The sequence below is a fragment of the Varanus komodoensis genome, unplaced genomic scaffold (assembly GCF_004798865.1).
Source record: "Varanus komodoensis strain SLA01 unplaced genomic scaffold, ASM479886v1 scaffold1, whole genome shotgun sequence".
Classification (NCBI taxonomy): Eukaryota; Metazoa; Chordata; class Lepidosauria; order Squamata; family Varanidae; genus Varanus; species Varanus komodoensis.
Window position 1 is genome coordinate 129468660 of NW_025335268.1, and position 17502 is coordinate 129486161.

At 42.5% G+C, this 17502-nt stretch overlaps 1 protein-coding gene across 3 annotated transcripts in view; it reads left to right on the plus strand.

The window, feature by feature from the left end:
* Positions 1 to 5582, plus strand: part of LOC123031209 (transmembrane and coiled-coil domains protein 2-like) — a 41633-nt gene extending 36051 nt beyond the window's left edge. For all 3 annotated transcript variants that reach the window (XM_044445862.1, XM_044445873.1, XM_044445853.1), the window contains exon 4: positions 1427 to 5582. In XM_044445862.1, coding sequence (XP_044301797.1) covers positions 1427 to 1738 — 312 coding nt within the window. In that variant the 3' untranslated portion in view covers positions 1739 to 5582. The remainder of the gene's footprint in view (positions 1 to 1426) is intronic.
* The last annotated feature ends 11920 nt before the right edge of the window (positions 5583 to 17502 follow it).

Genomic DNA, 17502 nt, shown 5'->3' on the forward strand with positions numbered 1-17502 from the left:
CCCATTTTGCTAGGCCAACAATTCCAAATTCATTACACTTGCTTTATGCAGTATATATGGTACATAGGATATTGTACCATGTAGCTGTATTCAGTCAACACAATTACATATATTCAAGGGGTGTCATTGGACTAAGAATGTTGTTGAAATGTGGGTTGTCATCTTGTATGAATTCAGCCAAGCATGCCGAACCACCCACAGTAGACAATGCAACAACAAAACATGGGTAGTCTTCATGATGGCTCATGGTTAATAAGCTATGGCTTGTTAACTGGTTAACTGGCTAAAACTGGTTTTAGGCAACACAATAATCTATGTTTCAATAGAAACCCACATTCAGTCCATGAGGGTGGGTTGTCATGTTATTTGAACCCAGCCATGCTGTCCCATAATGTGAGGACTGTATTTGGGTACCGTGGCTAAAGACTGTAATGTAACAATGGTAGAACAAAACCACATAGTTTTGGTAACTTCCATGGTTTCACCCCATGACAGCACCACTCCTTCTCAGTATGGGATATTGATGTGAAGAGTAGCCATGGGAAGACAATGGGAAATCTAAGGTAATTAATTTGTAGTCAGTGAGACTGAATCCTGTATATACAGCTGGAACACTATACAACAGTTTGGTCCATTCCATTACAATCTACATGCATGGTATCCACCATCAGGAGAACCAACACCCTACTGAGTGACCTCCATTGAGCAGATTTGTAATTATATAAATTTCTTGCTGTTACATGAGGGTTGTCTTGGGCTCCTACTTCAGTTGTGAACAAGATCCACACATTCTTAGTTTCACTAATGGTGCAGTGTCTAGTGTTCTCAGGCCATTCAGACTGAGCTCCCACCCTTGCCAGTGTGAAAGAATATCTTGGAAGTGATACAACTCAGTTTGAAGTTGCACATTATGCTGCCTTCAGTTGTAGAAGGTTCTAATGAAATTGAGGTAAGAGGACAACCTTCCTGACCCCAGTAAGAAGTATCAGAGGTTCCCAATTGTGCAAATTTGAACCGGTGACCTTTCGATCAACCAGCACAGTAGCACAGCAGTTTAAACCACTGTGCCGCCTGCATCCCTCCATAATAGAACATATCATAAATGTCACACAGCTTAGATTCCCTCTCTTTGTATCAGAACTGTGCTGTCTTCTAGGGAATAAACTGCATCACAGCCATTTAGGGGAGCATTAGAAGCTGTTTTATACTAGGTCAGTCTAGCATTGACTGCTTGGATTCCTAGCAACTTTCTAGGCAACTTTCAGGTAAACAGTCTTTCCCACCACCTGCTACCTGATCTTGTTAACTGCAGATGCTAGGGATTGAGCTTGGAACCATTGGCATTCAATGCACAGGTCTGAACATTGAGCCATGGTCCCTATCCCTCATCTGAGCTAATATTAGTCTCTTTGTGTTGCTCTTTCAGGAGGCAGTGGAATCCTGTCTGACTCGCGTTACCAAGCTGGAGCTTCAGCAGCAGCAGCAACAGGTGGTACAACTGGAAGGAGTGGAAAATGCCAACGCCCGAGCCTTGTTGGGCAAATTCATCAATGTCATCTTGGCCTTGATGGCTGTGCTGCTGGTCTTTGTTTCCACCATTGCCAACTTCATCACACCCTTGATGAAGACCCGCATGCGTCTCCTGAGCACCATGCTGATAGTTCTTTTTCTGTTCCTCCTCTGGAAGCACTGGGACTCTATCACCTACCTTCTGGAACATGTTCTGCTCCCTAGCTGATTCCCTGGCAGCCAGATGCCAGGGCTGCAAGGTGTCTGTTTTTCTTGTGGAGATAGGGTGGAAATCAAGAGGGTCCCATTTCAGTTTCTTCGTCCATTTGGAGTATGTAACCCTCACTTGCCTTCCCCTGAATAGCTACCTTTATTCACATCCAGCATCTCAACAGTAAAGAGTGTAGTTGCATCATGGCTTCTGAGAGGCCAGATATGCACACCACTTCTCTAGGAAGCCTTGGCAAATGATTGTGGGAAGGCAAACAAAGCCTGTAGAGGGTTCCATCTGTGGCATATTAGACCTTCTTTAAGCAGACAGAGCAATGGTGAAGGCAACATTTTGGATGCAGACTGGAATGACATTCTCTAGAAAGTGATTGTTCAGTTTGAGGGTTGCTGTTTCTTCTGCCTGATAAGGATGGTGGAAAGCTCATTCCTAGGTTCAGTACTAACATATGAGGACAAATTTCCAACACTGAAAGTGAACTTTTGTTTTCCTTTTTGTAACTTCCTGCCCTTTAGGAACATGCATTGAGTTCAAGAGTAGAATGTACATATCACACCAGCTTATCCAAGTCACGTGGATACTTACTTTCCATTCCTACAGAACAGCTGATACACCAGAACTTAGCTGAGCATCATATTACAATAGGTTTACCATCTTCACTGATTGTTTTAACAGTTAGTTGTATCCAGCAGAGAAGGATCTGAGGAAGAAGAACCTACCACTCTGGTGGAAGCTCAATATTTTTGATTGATTTTGTTTTCTTTCTTTTTGCTTTTGTTTGAAATCTTCAGGGACTTAAAAGAAATTCTGGCACTGTATCTGTGAATCCTACCATCTTTGCAAGTGTGTGTGGGTGTTTATTTATTTTGCAAATCTGTTTTGTTTTCAGGAGGGGAGGATTTTCAGCTGCCTTTGCATTTCCTGTGTCCCTAAAAAAAAGGAACATGAAGAGGGCCTTTAAATGTTTTAATAGCCTTAGTCTGTGCAAAATTACTGCATCTCCATTTGAATTTGTCAATGCTTTATCAAATTGTTCCAACAGAGAACTTGTCCATTACTTGCTTAGAAAGGCAGTTCTTTATCTCTTCATGCCAGAGTGATGTTATTAATAGAACATCATTGTCATTGGGCGGAATAGGATCACCCTTTAATGGAGATTTTCTCACAAAAGGGAAGACAACCAACCATCTTAGGCTCAAACAAGTACTTAAATTGCTTATCAGTTGGTCACACCATTTTGTTTTACTGCAAAACTGACCTGGCATGGTGCATTTGAAATTATCTAGCTCAGGAATTTGTGCGATACTCTATTAGTATTTGCAAGATTTTTTTGGGGGGGGCTGCCAAAAGAAAAGTTTTATTGTCGTTTGGGCTCAAGAGATGCTGTAATAATAGATCAGAATTGTTCCTTTCAGTACAGAACTGAGGCTAGATCTACATGCACAGCAGAACTGAAGCAAGAAGAATCCTGCGATGGTAGTATGGGCGGGAACTCATCAGATGTGTGGGAAGTGTGTAGGGTCCTGTTTTTATTGCCCATGTATATTAAAAACTGCAACTAGAGATCTAGTAGAACAGCTAGAGAGCTGGGCTAGAATAAGCATTTTCCAAAACATCTCTAGATATCTAGCTAATGGAAGACTTCTTTAACTTTTTTTGCAAAGATCTTATTCTTCACCTGCTGTCTGAAGCTATATGATCCCCAGCATTTCACAGGATTTACTGCCGGTATGGATTTAGCTTTCACTGTGTGAAAACCATGCTTGTGTAGATTTTAGACTGAGGAAAACATTGAGCAGATGCCAGGCTGTTATTTAGGCATAAAAAGGCAAGAAGGAGATGCATTTGATGATGCTTTCATCTATTGCAAATGCCTGGTGTATATAAGATGCAAGAGTTCTGTACAGGACAGTGAGACTGTGAAGAGAGAATTTTTAGCGGGTGTTTCTCGCATCCCCAACAACACTAGAAGCTCCATCTGCAGAAGTGTTTTTTCATTATGACTACTGAAGGCAGCATATTGCCCCCCCCCCCCCCGCTTTTTAAAAATCAAGATATGGTCTCTTTTTACTTTATGCTGACATTTCTGTAACATACTTCTGAGTTTGTTCTTTATTATGCAAGATGTCTGATTTTTTTGATGATATTATTTATACAAAATAAATATAGGCAGGATAGCCTGTTATTGAGACCAGACACTTGCTCTTGGCTCTGGGAGCCTTCTCGCACCTAGAATTGGAGATGTGGCCCAAGGCTGAAGGAGATGATCCTCAGTAGGGCCTACATCTGCAGTACCACCCTGGAATGTTGGTTTTAGATCTAGTTTATAGAATGTGTTGACTTTTCCAAAGAGGCCTCTGTGACAGAAATCCATCTTGTATAAGTAGCATGCTGTAGACTGGCTTTAATAATGCCTGGAGATGTGAAGAACCCAACCTTTCTTTTACACTTCTATTTGTTATATGTTTTTCCTAAGGAATCAGACATTCAGCATACCTTTCCTGGTTAGTTCCAGGATAAGCTAGTTTAAGCTGCATGGATAATTTATTGAATGAGGTCAAGACACATGTTGGATAAGTTATAAAAGAGCTCTCAGTGACAAGAACATATTCCAGGCCGTGAAATAAAAGAGGGGCTTTTTTGCTACAATCCATGGTGAAACTATATCTGTGTGCAGGATTGGAGCTTTTACTTTAGTTCTAACCTTGCCCTAACCCCAATACAGTCCCCATTCTCAAGGTAATGAAGGGGAGAAAGTTGGCTGTGGTGAGAAAGTCTCATACTGGTTAGGATAGAGGTAGAGATGTGCTCGCGCATGTGCGCTCTCTCTCTCTCTCTTGATCTCTCTCACTCTCTTGCTCGCTCGCTCTCTCTCTCTCTCTCTCTCTCTCTCTCTCTCTGTGGACTAAATGAGGGTCCTCATGCCTGCTTTGCCCAGTAATAGGAGAGCACAAGCAGATGGAATTCATTATTATGCCTGATTCCTTTTTTTTCCTTTAAACTACTGGGCACAGCATACATTTTGATATGATCGACTGGATAATTTTGAATATTGTTTTCAAGAATAAGGGAGTAGAAGCTCATGACTTGCCCAAACTAGCAAGCACCACAAACAAGCAGTTGCAATAGTCCTTTGAGGCCTTAATTCATCATTATTTACTGATCTAAATTTAGTTGACATGCTGTCGTTCACCCTACTCCCCTACTTTGCCTTAACAAGAATAGTCATGGCACACGGCCATACTGACTTTCACTGGAAGCCTAAATCAAAGTGGTTTAGGGGTGTTTCAGTCCATCAGCTATACCCATTTTATCCGCATACCTGCCTGTCGGCTTCTCATCTCCCCAGCAGCATGTTAAAGCAACATTTTGTGCTCAATGGATGATTGAGGCACTCGCAGCATTATTCTGGCAGAAGGAGGGTTTGATTGTTCACGAATTCAGGGCTGGAAAATTGTGGACAGCATTTTCACATTGCAGTCACAAAGTGAAGCCCATAATTAAGATGAAAGATGTTTCTTGTTAGTGGTTTCATGTCCTCTGAGCAGGGGAATCCTCACAAGATTTTACACTACTAAGTTTCTAGCCCTTTTGGCAGACTTGAGTTAGCAAGAGTGTGGTCTTCTATCACAGAAGAAGTCCAAGGCCCACCACATGGGATAATCCTTTTCCAAATCTGTTTGACTGTATTTATTATGTATGCTTGAATCTTGTCCTGCCTCCACCTATTGATAATTCATTGATATCCCATTGGACAACCCACAAAGTGGATGCTCTGGTTTCATTTCACTATATTTTTCCATTCACTTTTTCAAATAAAAGCAATTTTAAAAGACTGGCAAAAGGAAAGTCCTTTATTCTTAACTCGTGGATGGTACCAGTCACAAGGAGAAAATGCTCTTCAGAGAAGTGCAATGTAATGTGTCCATTGGTGGATGCAGAAGAAGGCCTCTTTGCCACTCTCACATGGAAGGCATGGGCATGTCTGTGTGTATTTCTGGAACCTGTAAGGATACTGTGGAAGCATGGTGCCTGGCAGAGAACCCTCATTTTATAATTTGAACTCTCAGAAGCAAGCAAGTCGTTTCTAGTGGAGATGGGGATGGAGCCTCAGTTCTCTGACTAGCTCTGTTCTCCCACAGGATTAACTAAAGCAGAATAAATCTAAAACTCAATTGCATAGATTTTACAATATGTTAAATGTTACTGTATTGGGCATTTTTAGTGAACCGTGTCTATAGTGCTGGTTCAGGTCTCAGAGATACCTCGAAGCAAGGTTGCTGAGAGAGGACGGGAGAGAAGCTGGAATAGCTGCCCCAGGCCTGAAGAGAAATTGGCATGCCATTTCTAATTCATCCAGTGCCCAGTAGAAGTAGGCACCCTATCTGCCCAAGCATGGCATTCACACACTGTGGTCACTGCTGGCAGGGAATTATGGTAGTTGCAGTTCAACTTATCTGGAGATGGGGGAAAGTTGACCTGTCCTTTGACTAATTCTCACTCAGTATCTTAGTACTGGTCTGCATCTACAAGAATCACCTCTTTGCAACTGCTACAGGCTAGTCTTCCATGTACATTTTCCACCATCCTCATCCCTACCCATTAAATTCTAAATTGTAGATATTTCATTATTGTAGCACTGATGTGCAGACATCTTGCCCATCCCAACAATTAACTTTGACATTGCTTTATAATTAGGTCCTATGCAGTGGCATAGATCAGGCTTACCTAATAGGGTGCCTTCCAGAAGTGATAGACTACAATTTCTAGCATCTTTCAGCCAGCCAGCCAGCTGGGGGGGGGGGGGGGGGATGGCGGGAATTATCAAAACATCTGGAGGGCACCAGGTTGGGAAAAGCTTGCATACATTTTGATGAATGGAAGGAGGTAGCAAGAGCAGCCTCAGTCAGGGGAGTGTGGAATGCTGAGGTCAGTAGTAGCATTCAGCTGCTATCAGAGTGTGGACTATTTATAAAGCACCCAAAGAAAGTGATAGTATCTTCTATTGCTCAGGTTGGATTTCACCCTGCTTGGATCATGTGAGACACTATATCATTAGGAGGAGCAAGAAACTCAAAGAGCAAACTGACCATGGACATAAATGAACCTAATTTTGCAGCTGAGGGTGGATAAATGACCATCTGATCGTTATTTTCAAAAGTGGCAGCAAGCATACTTTGGTTTGCAGAGCATCAAACTGATCAATGCAGCATCTCTTTTCATTTAATTTACAAATGGGAAGACCATTCTTGGCAGGACTTGTGAGAACACCCGAAGACATTTTGGCTGGTTATTTCCCCTGCTAGTGCCAGCTGAGTCTCATGGTGGTGGCAGTGCTTGTTTTTGTTGTTGTTATAATTCTGGTGGTTGTTATTTTATTTTCCCAGCGTACTTGCAAATCTATTGGGCCAGTGCTTTGCATTAGGTACATGCCACCCTGGAATCAAGCCAATAGGAAGTGCTCCACAAGCCCTGCTGAAATGAAAAGCGAAGGAGAAACTGCTAGATCAGCTTCCCCCAACTTGGTGTAGTCTAAAACAGTTGGAAGGCATCAGGTTGGAGAAGTGGGAGGCCTCTTGCTCTGCACTCACAGCTCATGATCAGATGGGAGAAACAGGCTGTGATCCATTCTGTTTGAGCAGTCTCCATCAGGGCCATCTCAGCACCCACTAGAATAGCCACTTACGAATTGCCAAATATGCATTACCAAAGGAAGAGCACTCATTTGTATACAATTTGCAAATGCTAGGCCTAAATCTGAAAAGTTTTCATCACCTGTTCATTTCAACAGGCTGTATATCTCCTTGGGAGAGGGAAGTGTGTACAATCTGCTGAAGCTCTAGAGTAGCCTCCAGATGTTTTAGATCACACCTCCAAGGATTCCTGACCATCGGCCATACTGGCTGCACCTGAGGGGAACTGTATTCCAAAATATCTGGAGGGCCCAGGTTGAGGAATGCTAGTATCATGGAAAATGAGAAAACATAAAAAATCTATGCTATAACTAATGAGCTGTATTCAGCAAGCTCAAGCTAGGTTTCAAGGAAGTCATAAGGTTTATACTTGAATGATTGTCTAAAGTTTGTGTGTGGAAATGGGGGAGATGATCTTTTGGTACATGATGCTGAGTAAATTTCTTACTTGGTGGCAGCTTCTAAAGGGTTTTTGAAGTAAGGCAAACCGAAACAAAGGAGGTTGTGGGAATGTAAGTGCAGAAGCAAGGAAGGTGAACAGATTGGTGGAAAAGTCTGTTCTTCTTAAAGCACAACATTCTCATGTATGAAATGTTATGGATGGCACAGAAAGTGCCAATATACAACTAGAAGACGTGGGCTAGTCCAATTCAGTAAAATCCCTGCATTTCTAATAGTTGTGTAGAATATTGAAATTCAGCCTCTGCATCTTCTGTAAGAATGGCTACAGGTGTTGGAGAAATGTGCTCCCCAAACAACTTTTTAAAGTACAGTAAACACTATCCCATTCTGTGCATGCCAAGAAAGAAAGAACCTGAGCAAAGCTGACCCTGTAGCTCAGTGTTTGACTACAAAAGATTTCCCTGTGGCAGCTGCAGAACTGTCTCTGTGCAGAACTGGACCCACAATGGAAGGTGTCACATCCAGCAAGTTTCATTTAGCTCTGATTTGATGGAGCTAAAAATAGGAGTACAGGGAAGCCGAACCCTCCATATTTGGAATAGCCTTCTGTTGCAAGGCATGCGCACAGAGCAATCTGCACATGGACTCTGTAGGAACGTGACCTATTTCCCAACTTAAGGCCCAGCATTCTTCCCTTCTTCTGAAGGGACATTGTAGAGGTTGTGTTTTCCACTGAGTGTCAGCTAGCGAGGTCTAGAGAGAGAGAGAAGAAAGAGAAGAACATCTGGGGCTGAGTCTTCTTGGAACATTACAAATACCATCCCGCCATGAACAGCATCTACGGGTCCAATTAAATATGATGTTGGCTGCAACACTACTTACTGCCTGCAAGGGTCAGTCATCCAAGCTCAGCACAATGTAAGAAAATTAGGCAGGCAGTGGAGAGCAAAACATAAAGTTGGAAGCTAAATAGCGCAGTAAGAAACGTTTCTGATAATTTCAAATGGTTCAAGAGTAGTGACTTCAAAAATCCTGATTTAATGTAAAATCTTCCTCAGCTGCTAGGCTAATTAGTTGTGCTATTGAGTTACCTGCCCAGGGATTGGATATTATGATAATGATAATACCAGTCTTCCCCAACCCGATGGATTCTAGATGTGTTGGGCCACAACTCCTATCATCCCCAACCACCATGGCCAATGCTCATGCTGGCTGCTGAATGATAGGAGCTGTATTCTAGCTTGCCATCCTCACTCCTTTGTGTGTCTGTGTGTGCATGACCTACAAATACAAAGATTCCTTACACAATAGGGGGTTTCTGGTGGCTCACCTCAGGTTTTTGTTTCTGTCTTTCAATATATTATCTGGATGTGTATGCAAGTACAAAACTATATTTAATTGTTTTGTTCTTCCTGCAAGTGACTTATAATGAATGGGATGGAAAGGAGATTTGTATCAGCAACAATGTTATCTTTTATGCCATTAAATGGGTATAGATAAAATAAGTTCAATAAACAATCACACTTTGACATTACCATCGCATTTTTACTTGTTGTTTGGAAATTATCATCATAAACATGGGTGGAGATGCATCATATTCCAAATATTTGTTATTCTTAAGTACAAGAGTCAGGCAGACCCAGAGGAGCAGCCAAGCGGCTTTTCAGACGTAAAGGTCCTATCTGTGCTTTAAGCAAACATTAGTTTAAGAAAAACATTTAGTTTTATTATTTAACAATAATGCCCCCTCCAATTCTGAAAATTGCACTTTGAAAAGAGTGCTGAGCTTGCTGTTCCAGAGGACCACTCTCCTGAACTAGTTTCTGGAGCTAATGGTGCAGGCAGGGATACGTCATGACAGACCCTGTGGCTGTGCCCCTAATGACCGTCGAAACAGGATGATTTCATGTTTCTGCACACACGCACATCACACTCTCCTGTGCAGCGGGGCAATGCAGAGTGCCGTGTTTAAAGGATCTATTGAAAAACATTGCAGGGCACCTCCCATGTTTCTGCACCAGCACTTCCACCGCATCTGTGTATGCCCCAGTCTCTCTAAAAGTGCGAGGGGGAGGGAAAGCTTGTAATAGACTGCACTCTGAAGCCTGGACACTGACCGAGTGGGGAGATGGCCACGATCGCAGTCGTGTTCCTGCAGGGAACACATGCGTGATCACGGCTGTGCCGGGCTGTGCCCGTGCTGGTTGCGGGGGGGGCGGAGATGGTCAAGATTGCTCCCGTCTTTCCTGCAGGAGCGCGCCCATGCCAGGATTTCTTTGAGAAGCACCACCCCAACATAACTGTACCAAACAGAGTGTTGAACCTGATGAACAATAATGTGGTCTCATTTCTGGAGGGTTATGCAGTGCAGGAAAAAACACGTGACTATAGACAGATTTTTCACCAAAATTGACCCTGCAGCTAAGAGACAAAGAAGAGAGGAAACCCCTGAAAGAGATCTCCCCAATGTCCTTATGGAGGGGGACTCTCCCTCAAAACAATAACCTCCCCCCCCCACCTAACTTAATATTCTCCACTGTACTGTACAGTACTTTGTTACTTTGTTGTTCTTTGTCACCTTGTTTCAAAATTTCTGATTAAAAAACAAATGGTTACAGAATGGATTAACCTTATTTACATTGAACCTTATGGGGAAATTTGACTTGGCTCGCAACCAATTTGGGTCACATCCAGAGTTGTGGAACAGATTAAGTTCGTGAGCCAAGGTACCACTATATTGGAGCTTAACATCTAGGGGGCTACAAGGCATGTATTTCTGAGGGCCTGATTTCTGAGGTACCCAATCTAGGTTTCAACCTTCCACCTACAGAGGAAGAAAAAACCCACTGAGATAAATATTAACTGTGAGTCAGCAGCACTGACTTGGGCAACCAAGGAAGAATCTGGATCTGGTATCCTTTCCAGCATGCGCAGAGCTCCTGCTGGTTGAGAAAATAGCAAGTGATTAAATTAATCTCAAGTTACAACTTCGGAAAAGCCAAGAGGTACTTATAAGGAGGGTACTGCGGCATGGTAATTTTCCTCTGCCAGGGGAGATCCTGCATTGTGGCTCTCTTGATTCAGATCTTTGAGGGCATCCTTTTCATTTGTATTCAAGGGTGCTATTAAACAAGTGGATTGGTATGAGTGGCTGGCGGCACCCTTTGCTCCCCAGCTTCTGCAACCAAGGAAGAGGCAAGCATTCGGTCCTGTCATTGCACTTTTAAATTTCAGACCCCCAAACTGCTTTTCAAAATAAGGCTTGCAAAATCTTGCATTGAGCTGCGGGGGTGGGATCAGGCTAAGCGACTCCAAGGCAGCTCCCTCTCAGATTCTATGCTTCCGTGACTTACGAAATTAGCCAGTTTTTCCAAGGCTCAAAGAAAGCCAGCAGAAGCAAACTCTGCCAAGATGGGCACATTGGCTCCCTTGCTTAGACCCCACAAAGGTGCCCCTTAGTTGCAGAGGGTCACATACCCCTGAACACCTTTCACGCTGACCACTAATCAGGCTGGCGGTTTCCCGGCCTTTGCATGCCCCCCTCCGTATTCTGCAAATGCCCCTCCCAAGACTTCGTTTCTGGCAATAAGAACATTAAGCTAAAGGATGTCCACCACTGGATTGCAGCCCCAAGAACTGCTCTGAAATGTAATTATGCCATTAGGCTGGAAAAGGTTCAGTGCTTTTGATCTGCTTCAAGAAGCAGAGACTGTAGAATTGAGTACTCTGTAATCACAGCGTTGGTGAATTGCGTAGTATCCCATCGCTGGTGCCATCAAGTCAACTGACGGTGGTCCTAACATGAATGGCCTCCAAAAGGTTCTGTTCTTCACAGTCCGACTCAGTTCTTGTAAACGCAAGGCTGCAAATCCCTTTATAGAATTGATCCATCCCATAGTTTGTCTCCCTTTCCCTTTTCTGCTTTCAACTTTCTATATGATTATTGTCTTCTCTGGAGCACCTTGCTTCCTCATGAAGTGCCTGGAGTACAACAGCCACAGCATTGTCATTTTAACTTCCAGGGAAAGTCCTGGCTTGATCTGATGTTGAACTAACTTGTTTATCTTTTTGTTGGTCCAGGATATTCACAAAGCTCTCCTTCATATCAGGTTTTGAACTTATTCCTTTTCTTCCTGTCAGATATCTTCACTGTCCAGTTTTCACACAAAGCATTGTTATTGGGAATACAGTTTTGTGGATGATCTTGCTCTCAGTCTCCAGGGAAATGTCCTTACATTTAATATTTTTTGTCCAGTTTCCTTCATTGCTGCCCTTCCAAGTCTCAGTCTTCTTCAAATTCCTTGGCTGTAGAAATTTGAATTGATGACTGAGCCAACACATGACCAACCTGAGACTATTTCAATTTCTTCATTGTTGACATAAAAGTTGTGTAATTCTTCTGCAGTCATGATTTTTGATTTCCTAATGTTCTGCTTCAGCATTTGTAATTTCCTGTGCTTTCATCAGAAATAATTTCAAATCATTTTAATAAAAGACTGCTTTCTAACTATTATCTGCATATCTTAAATTGTGAATATATGTTCTGCTAATTCTCACTCTTCCTTCTGATCCAAATCCAGATTTCCTTATGGCATGTTCTGTGTACAAATTGATCAGATGGGTAGATACAGTTCACCCTTGTCCCATGCCATTGCCTTTGTCATTATCACAGTCTGTTCCTTGGCTTGCTTTGGCAGCAAGAACGCAGTGTCATAAGGTATTTATTTAACACCAACACATGTTATCCTATTACCATCTGCATTAAGTGGGAGCAAAAGTTCAAATGCAGGTGCATTTGATATCAGCAGCCAAAATAAGTTGTTCTGTATTAAGCTCAGTTCTCATGTCTATTTTTTTTACTGTCTTTCTGTACAAAAAAGCGTTTGCAAAATATCTTCTGAGCAGGGCAGGTTCATACTTGTGTCAGGAATCAAATATCCTCAAAAAATTCAATGTATTTATGCAGGTGAATGGATGTCCATTGTTAGGGTACACCTTTTTGCACACTATGAATCTTCACGTGTAGAAGACAGACATGACAATAGCAACCCAAGTCTAGCAATGGACAAAATTTCCCTGACTGAATTTGTCAGAAAATGATGAATCTGCCCATTTGAACTTGGATGAGAGCTCTTTAATACCTTGTTCCGTTTATTTGAGCTTTTGTGCATGTGTGGCATCGAAGTGCATCTTCGGGGCAGTGTTTTGGAGTGGTGTAGTGCAGCGTGACATCCTGTATTGTCCTGTTGTGTGTCTCCTTTCTGATTGGTTGTTTCCATGTGGCCTGCCTACCTGGGGATGCCATGTCACATCCACTCGCCATCCTCAACTGCTGGTATGAAGACAGACCTGCAGCCTCTTTCTGCTCCTCTTCAAAACTGCAACCTTGGTGATTGCAAAAACAATGCCAAGGAAAGCAGCTGAGCAGGCTGCTTGACACAAGTTAGGATACTAAGGCAACTAAAAATCTAGGTCAGGATGGGGTGGAGACTGTGTTCTACTTGTTCTGAACATGCTTTGACACTTGCAGCTGCTTCCAAATGTAATAGTGAATTTGCAATGCATTGGTCCAGGCTTGCTATAAAGGTGAACTCTACAAACCTTGGGGTTTTGACCAGTGGGCTAACAACCAAATGCAGCAACATCACCTGCTATCTCTACTCAAAGGACATGCTCACACTTACTTTGAAGGTCAAGTGCATTCATGAAGTTAATTTCATTCCTCACAGTCTACAAATGCAGAGGGCTGCAGTCCACACTGATCTCTCTCTTTCTCTGTCCTGTAAGAAGAAAGTGCTGCCTTCCATGGCATCTTCTAGGTAAATTGAACCCAAGAAGGCGAGAATAAAATCAAAACAGTTTGGTCTTGATTTGTTTGTTTTCTACTGTTAGGAAGCAGATAATTCTGATCTTGAAAAAGAATTTGTGTTGAGCACAGATTTTAGCAAAGATGGTAGGTGCACTTCTGAACGTGTTTAGAAAGGAAAAAAAAATCTTAACAATTCTAGTGTAGTTGGGTGGGAGTTGAAGGATTTTTCCCCTTTCTAAACATGCCTAACATTGAGCCCTTCAAAGGCTTTTAAAGTTATAAATTAATTTTCTGTTTTATCCACCAGAGGTCACCATGCATCCAATGTTCAATAAAATTGCAATTTAAAGAAGCAATCATCCTTGAAAAACCAGCATTGTTTCTCTAAACTTTAATTTATGACATGCTTTCTGGGATATATTGTATTTTGTCTTGTAACACCAATATATAATAGGGCCAAACTAGGTATGACAATTGAAAATTTGTGATTTGTTCTCCTGTGAGGGTTCCGCTGCCCCCAACCCCAAGTTATATGGCACTCAGATAGTACCCGTCTGTTTTCCCCTTCATGGCAAATCCAAGTTTTTCAAGGGAGCAATTTTGATCAGGAAAGTACATTGGATGAAAGGATTAAGACCTTTTCTATGCATGATGGCCCTGATCCTATTGACCATCACCTGCTGTTTTTATCTTTCAGGGGGAAAAATTCTCAGATGTTTGCTTTTAGCAAAGACACAGGACTGAAATGGGAGCAGTTGAAGTCTGGACCCAATTCAAAGTGTTTGTATTCATGCTTAAAGCTCCAAACAGCTTAGAGCCAGCATATCTGAAGGATCGCCTGCTCCTGTATGCTCCTGCCTGTGCATTAAGATCAGCTAAGAAGTTCCTTCACAGGGAATCCCTCCCTCACGAAGTAAGTGGGGGGTGGTAAACAGGAGGAGGGCCTTTTCATTGGTGGCACCCCATTCCTGGAATGTGCTGCCCAGAGTGGTACTCCTAGCAATATCTTTAATATTGTTTTGGCACCAGGTGAAAACCTTTTTATTCATCAGATATTTTAAAAACTAATAGTTGGAAAATTATTTACATATATATATATATATATATATATATATATATATATAGAGAGAGAGAGAGAGAGAGAGAGAGAGAGAGAGAGAGAGTGTTAGTTAGTTATTGTTGGTGTTGTACTGTGAGATTTAAATTTTTATAAGTAGTTACTGCTGCTTGTATATTCATGTTCATGTTTTATTCCATTCCATTCCTGCCTCCCAGTGGGAGAGTGTCAGCCAGCCACTCCTCCAGCAGGCCATACCATGTTTGCATCAAGAAGCATCATTTACAGCAGCCTTCTCCATCTCACAACTTCCAAATGTTTCAGGCTACTGTTCCCGGCATTCCTGAAGTCCTATATTTCTGGACTGCCCTGGATTGGAAGAGATTGCTTTGGCATAATCACAGCCTAACACATATGAGACTCTGCGCGCGCGTGTGTGTGTGTTTAAATCATTTGTTGCATAGGATAAGGGAAACACTTTTGAAATCCAAGGGAACTGGAGGGCATTTGATTTGGGAAGGCTGGTGTTCTGTGCAGCCTCAGTGTTTTCCTCACGACAATGAGACTGCATCTCCCTGTGCTTGCCCAGCTCCAGCCCTGATCTTTGCTGGCTCTTTTCTCGTGCAAGCAGCCCTGCAGAGACAGAAGAGATTCAAGTTCTTTCTGACTCTACTCTGTGATGACTATGAACATGATGAGTGTGTAATCCTGTTAATGTGCAATCTTATGAATGCTTAGACAGAAAAAAATCCCACAATGCTAAGCATTCTGCAGTTGACATGACTAGCTGAGGGATGCTGGGAGCTGTAGGACCTTTTTCTGTCTAAACATGGATAGGATTGTGCCTTTAGACAGCATGAGTCAGTGATGCCAAGACATTTCCAAGGTGCTGGGTTGAAACTTGGTCAGCATTTTTCCTGAGGTCACTGGAGGACAGAGTTAATATAGGAAGATTTTCAAAGCACTATATTCCAGGAATCAAATATACTTGGTCCCTTATCTCGCTTTGGCCTTTTGGACACATTCAATTTTACTTTGTACCTCACTTTCCCACTCTGTGCAATGAAGATGACACTCTAAGGTGCAGCAAACGCTGAAAACCACAAATTACGGATGACAGGACCACTAGCCCATTAAGACCAAGTATACCTAGCTGCCTGCACTGTTATGATATTCAGGTAGAAACCATTATTATCTGGAGACTAATGACCAACAATTCAGAGTAATAGCATCTGCTGTATTTTAAAGGGCACTTGGAAAACCAAGTACGCCATGTATTATTCTCAGTTTTATTTGAGGTGCGCAAAGCTCCCTCTAGTGGAAACTCTGTAGCAGTTCAAAACAGTTTTGCATCTGCAACATTTTTTATTTATCCACTCAGTCATCTACTAGCCTATATTTCCATATAAGCCGTTATCCAAAGCACCGATATTCTGTCAGAATGTCAAGCAATGTTTGGTCCTCAAATCAATTTCCTTTTCGAAACTTTGCACCTCCCTTTCACTTTTGCTGCTGCATCTTCTCCCCTATTTTCCTTTACAGAATCCATCTTTGATTCAACTGAACCACTGGAGTTTCTGGGAAATCTGTAATTGATTCAAATGAGTTTGGGTTTCTGTCAATCTGTTCTGCAGATTCTTCAGTCAACTGTCTTTTTCTGAGCTGCATGGATTCCATGCCTTGAAGAATAATTTTTCACTTCGGGTGAGGGACAGGTGCTCAATTGTATTCACATTAGCATTCACTAATGCAAATTAGTGCAAGTAGAATGAATTGCTGGTTTCAAAAATCAAATTTAGTCAGGGAGCATATGAGGAACTGAAGAAGGCCTGAGAATTTCCACACACCAGTGGAACAGATTTAACAATCCTGTGCAACAAATGATTTAAAAACCACTATCCCAACTTTCTGAATTTGCTATTTACCTTATAGGGATACATCCTTGATTCCATATGGTAACTGAACTTTTCCCTCTGCGAGGCAGATAGAAGTTAACAGGAACGAGATTGTCACTGAGAAAATGGTTAAGCCCTTTCCTGCAACAGAGTCATCCCAATCCCTATATCCCCCAGCTCAACTTCTATGGCTGCTGTTCAATTTTTTAAAACTAGAAGCTCTGATCATGGGAAAGAGATGTGGCTCTGTGGTAGACTGAATGCATTTCATGTGAAAGCTCCCTGGCTCAGTCCCTGGCATCTACACACGGAGATGGGGCTGCGAAAGACTAAAAAGCCCTGGCTGCCAGTCCCTCCAATCAACGCCGAGTGAGATGGACCAGTGGCCTAGCTCAGTATATTCCTAAGTTCCTGTCTCCCAACCTCATGTCAAGTTGCATCCTGCTATTGGTACGAGACAACAGGTTACCTTTGGGCAGTGAAGGCTGCTTGGTCCAGAGGGGCTGCATATCCTCTCTGGATTTTAGCCTGGACATTAAAGGAGTGATCCATGGTGCTAAAACCCACCACAAAAATAGGCTTAGCATCATGAGAGCTCCTTAAAGTCTAGAGTGGATACACAGCCCCGCTTGACACTGGCACTACCAGCCTGCACTGCTGGGGGGTGTAGTGGAACCTGTGTGCTTGTGTGCACCTTTCCAGGCAACATTGCTGAATTTGGATATGCAACTTCAAGTCTGCTCTGCCTTTAAACTGCATACCGATAGGGTAGTCCTTCAGACAGAGGATGCCCCCAAGCAGAGGATCACCCTCTGTAAAGTTGGAGATCTGGTTGCCCATTCATGAACATCACCAAATCATAGTATGCACCAGAAATCCCTAAAATCCATAGGATGCTTCCTTACAAA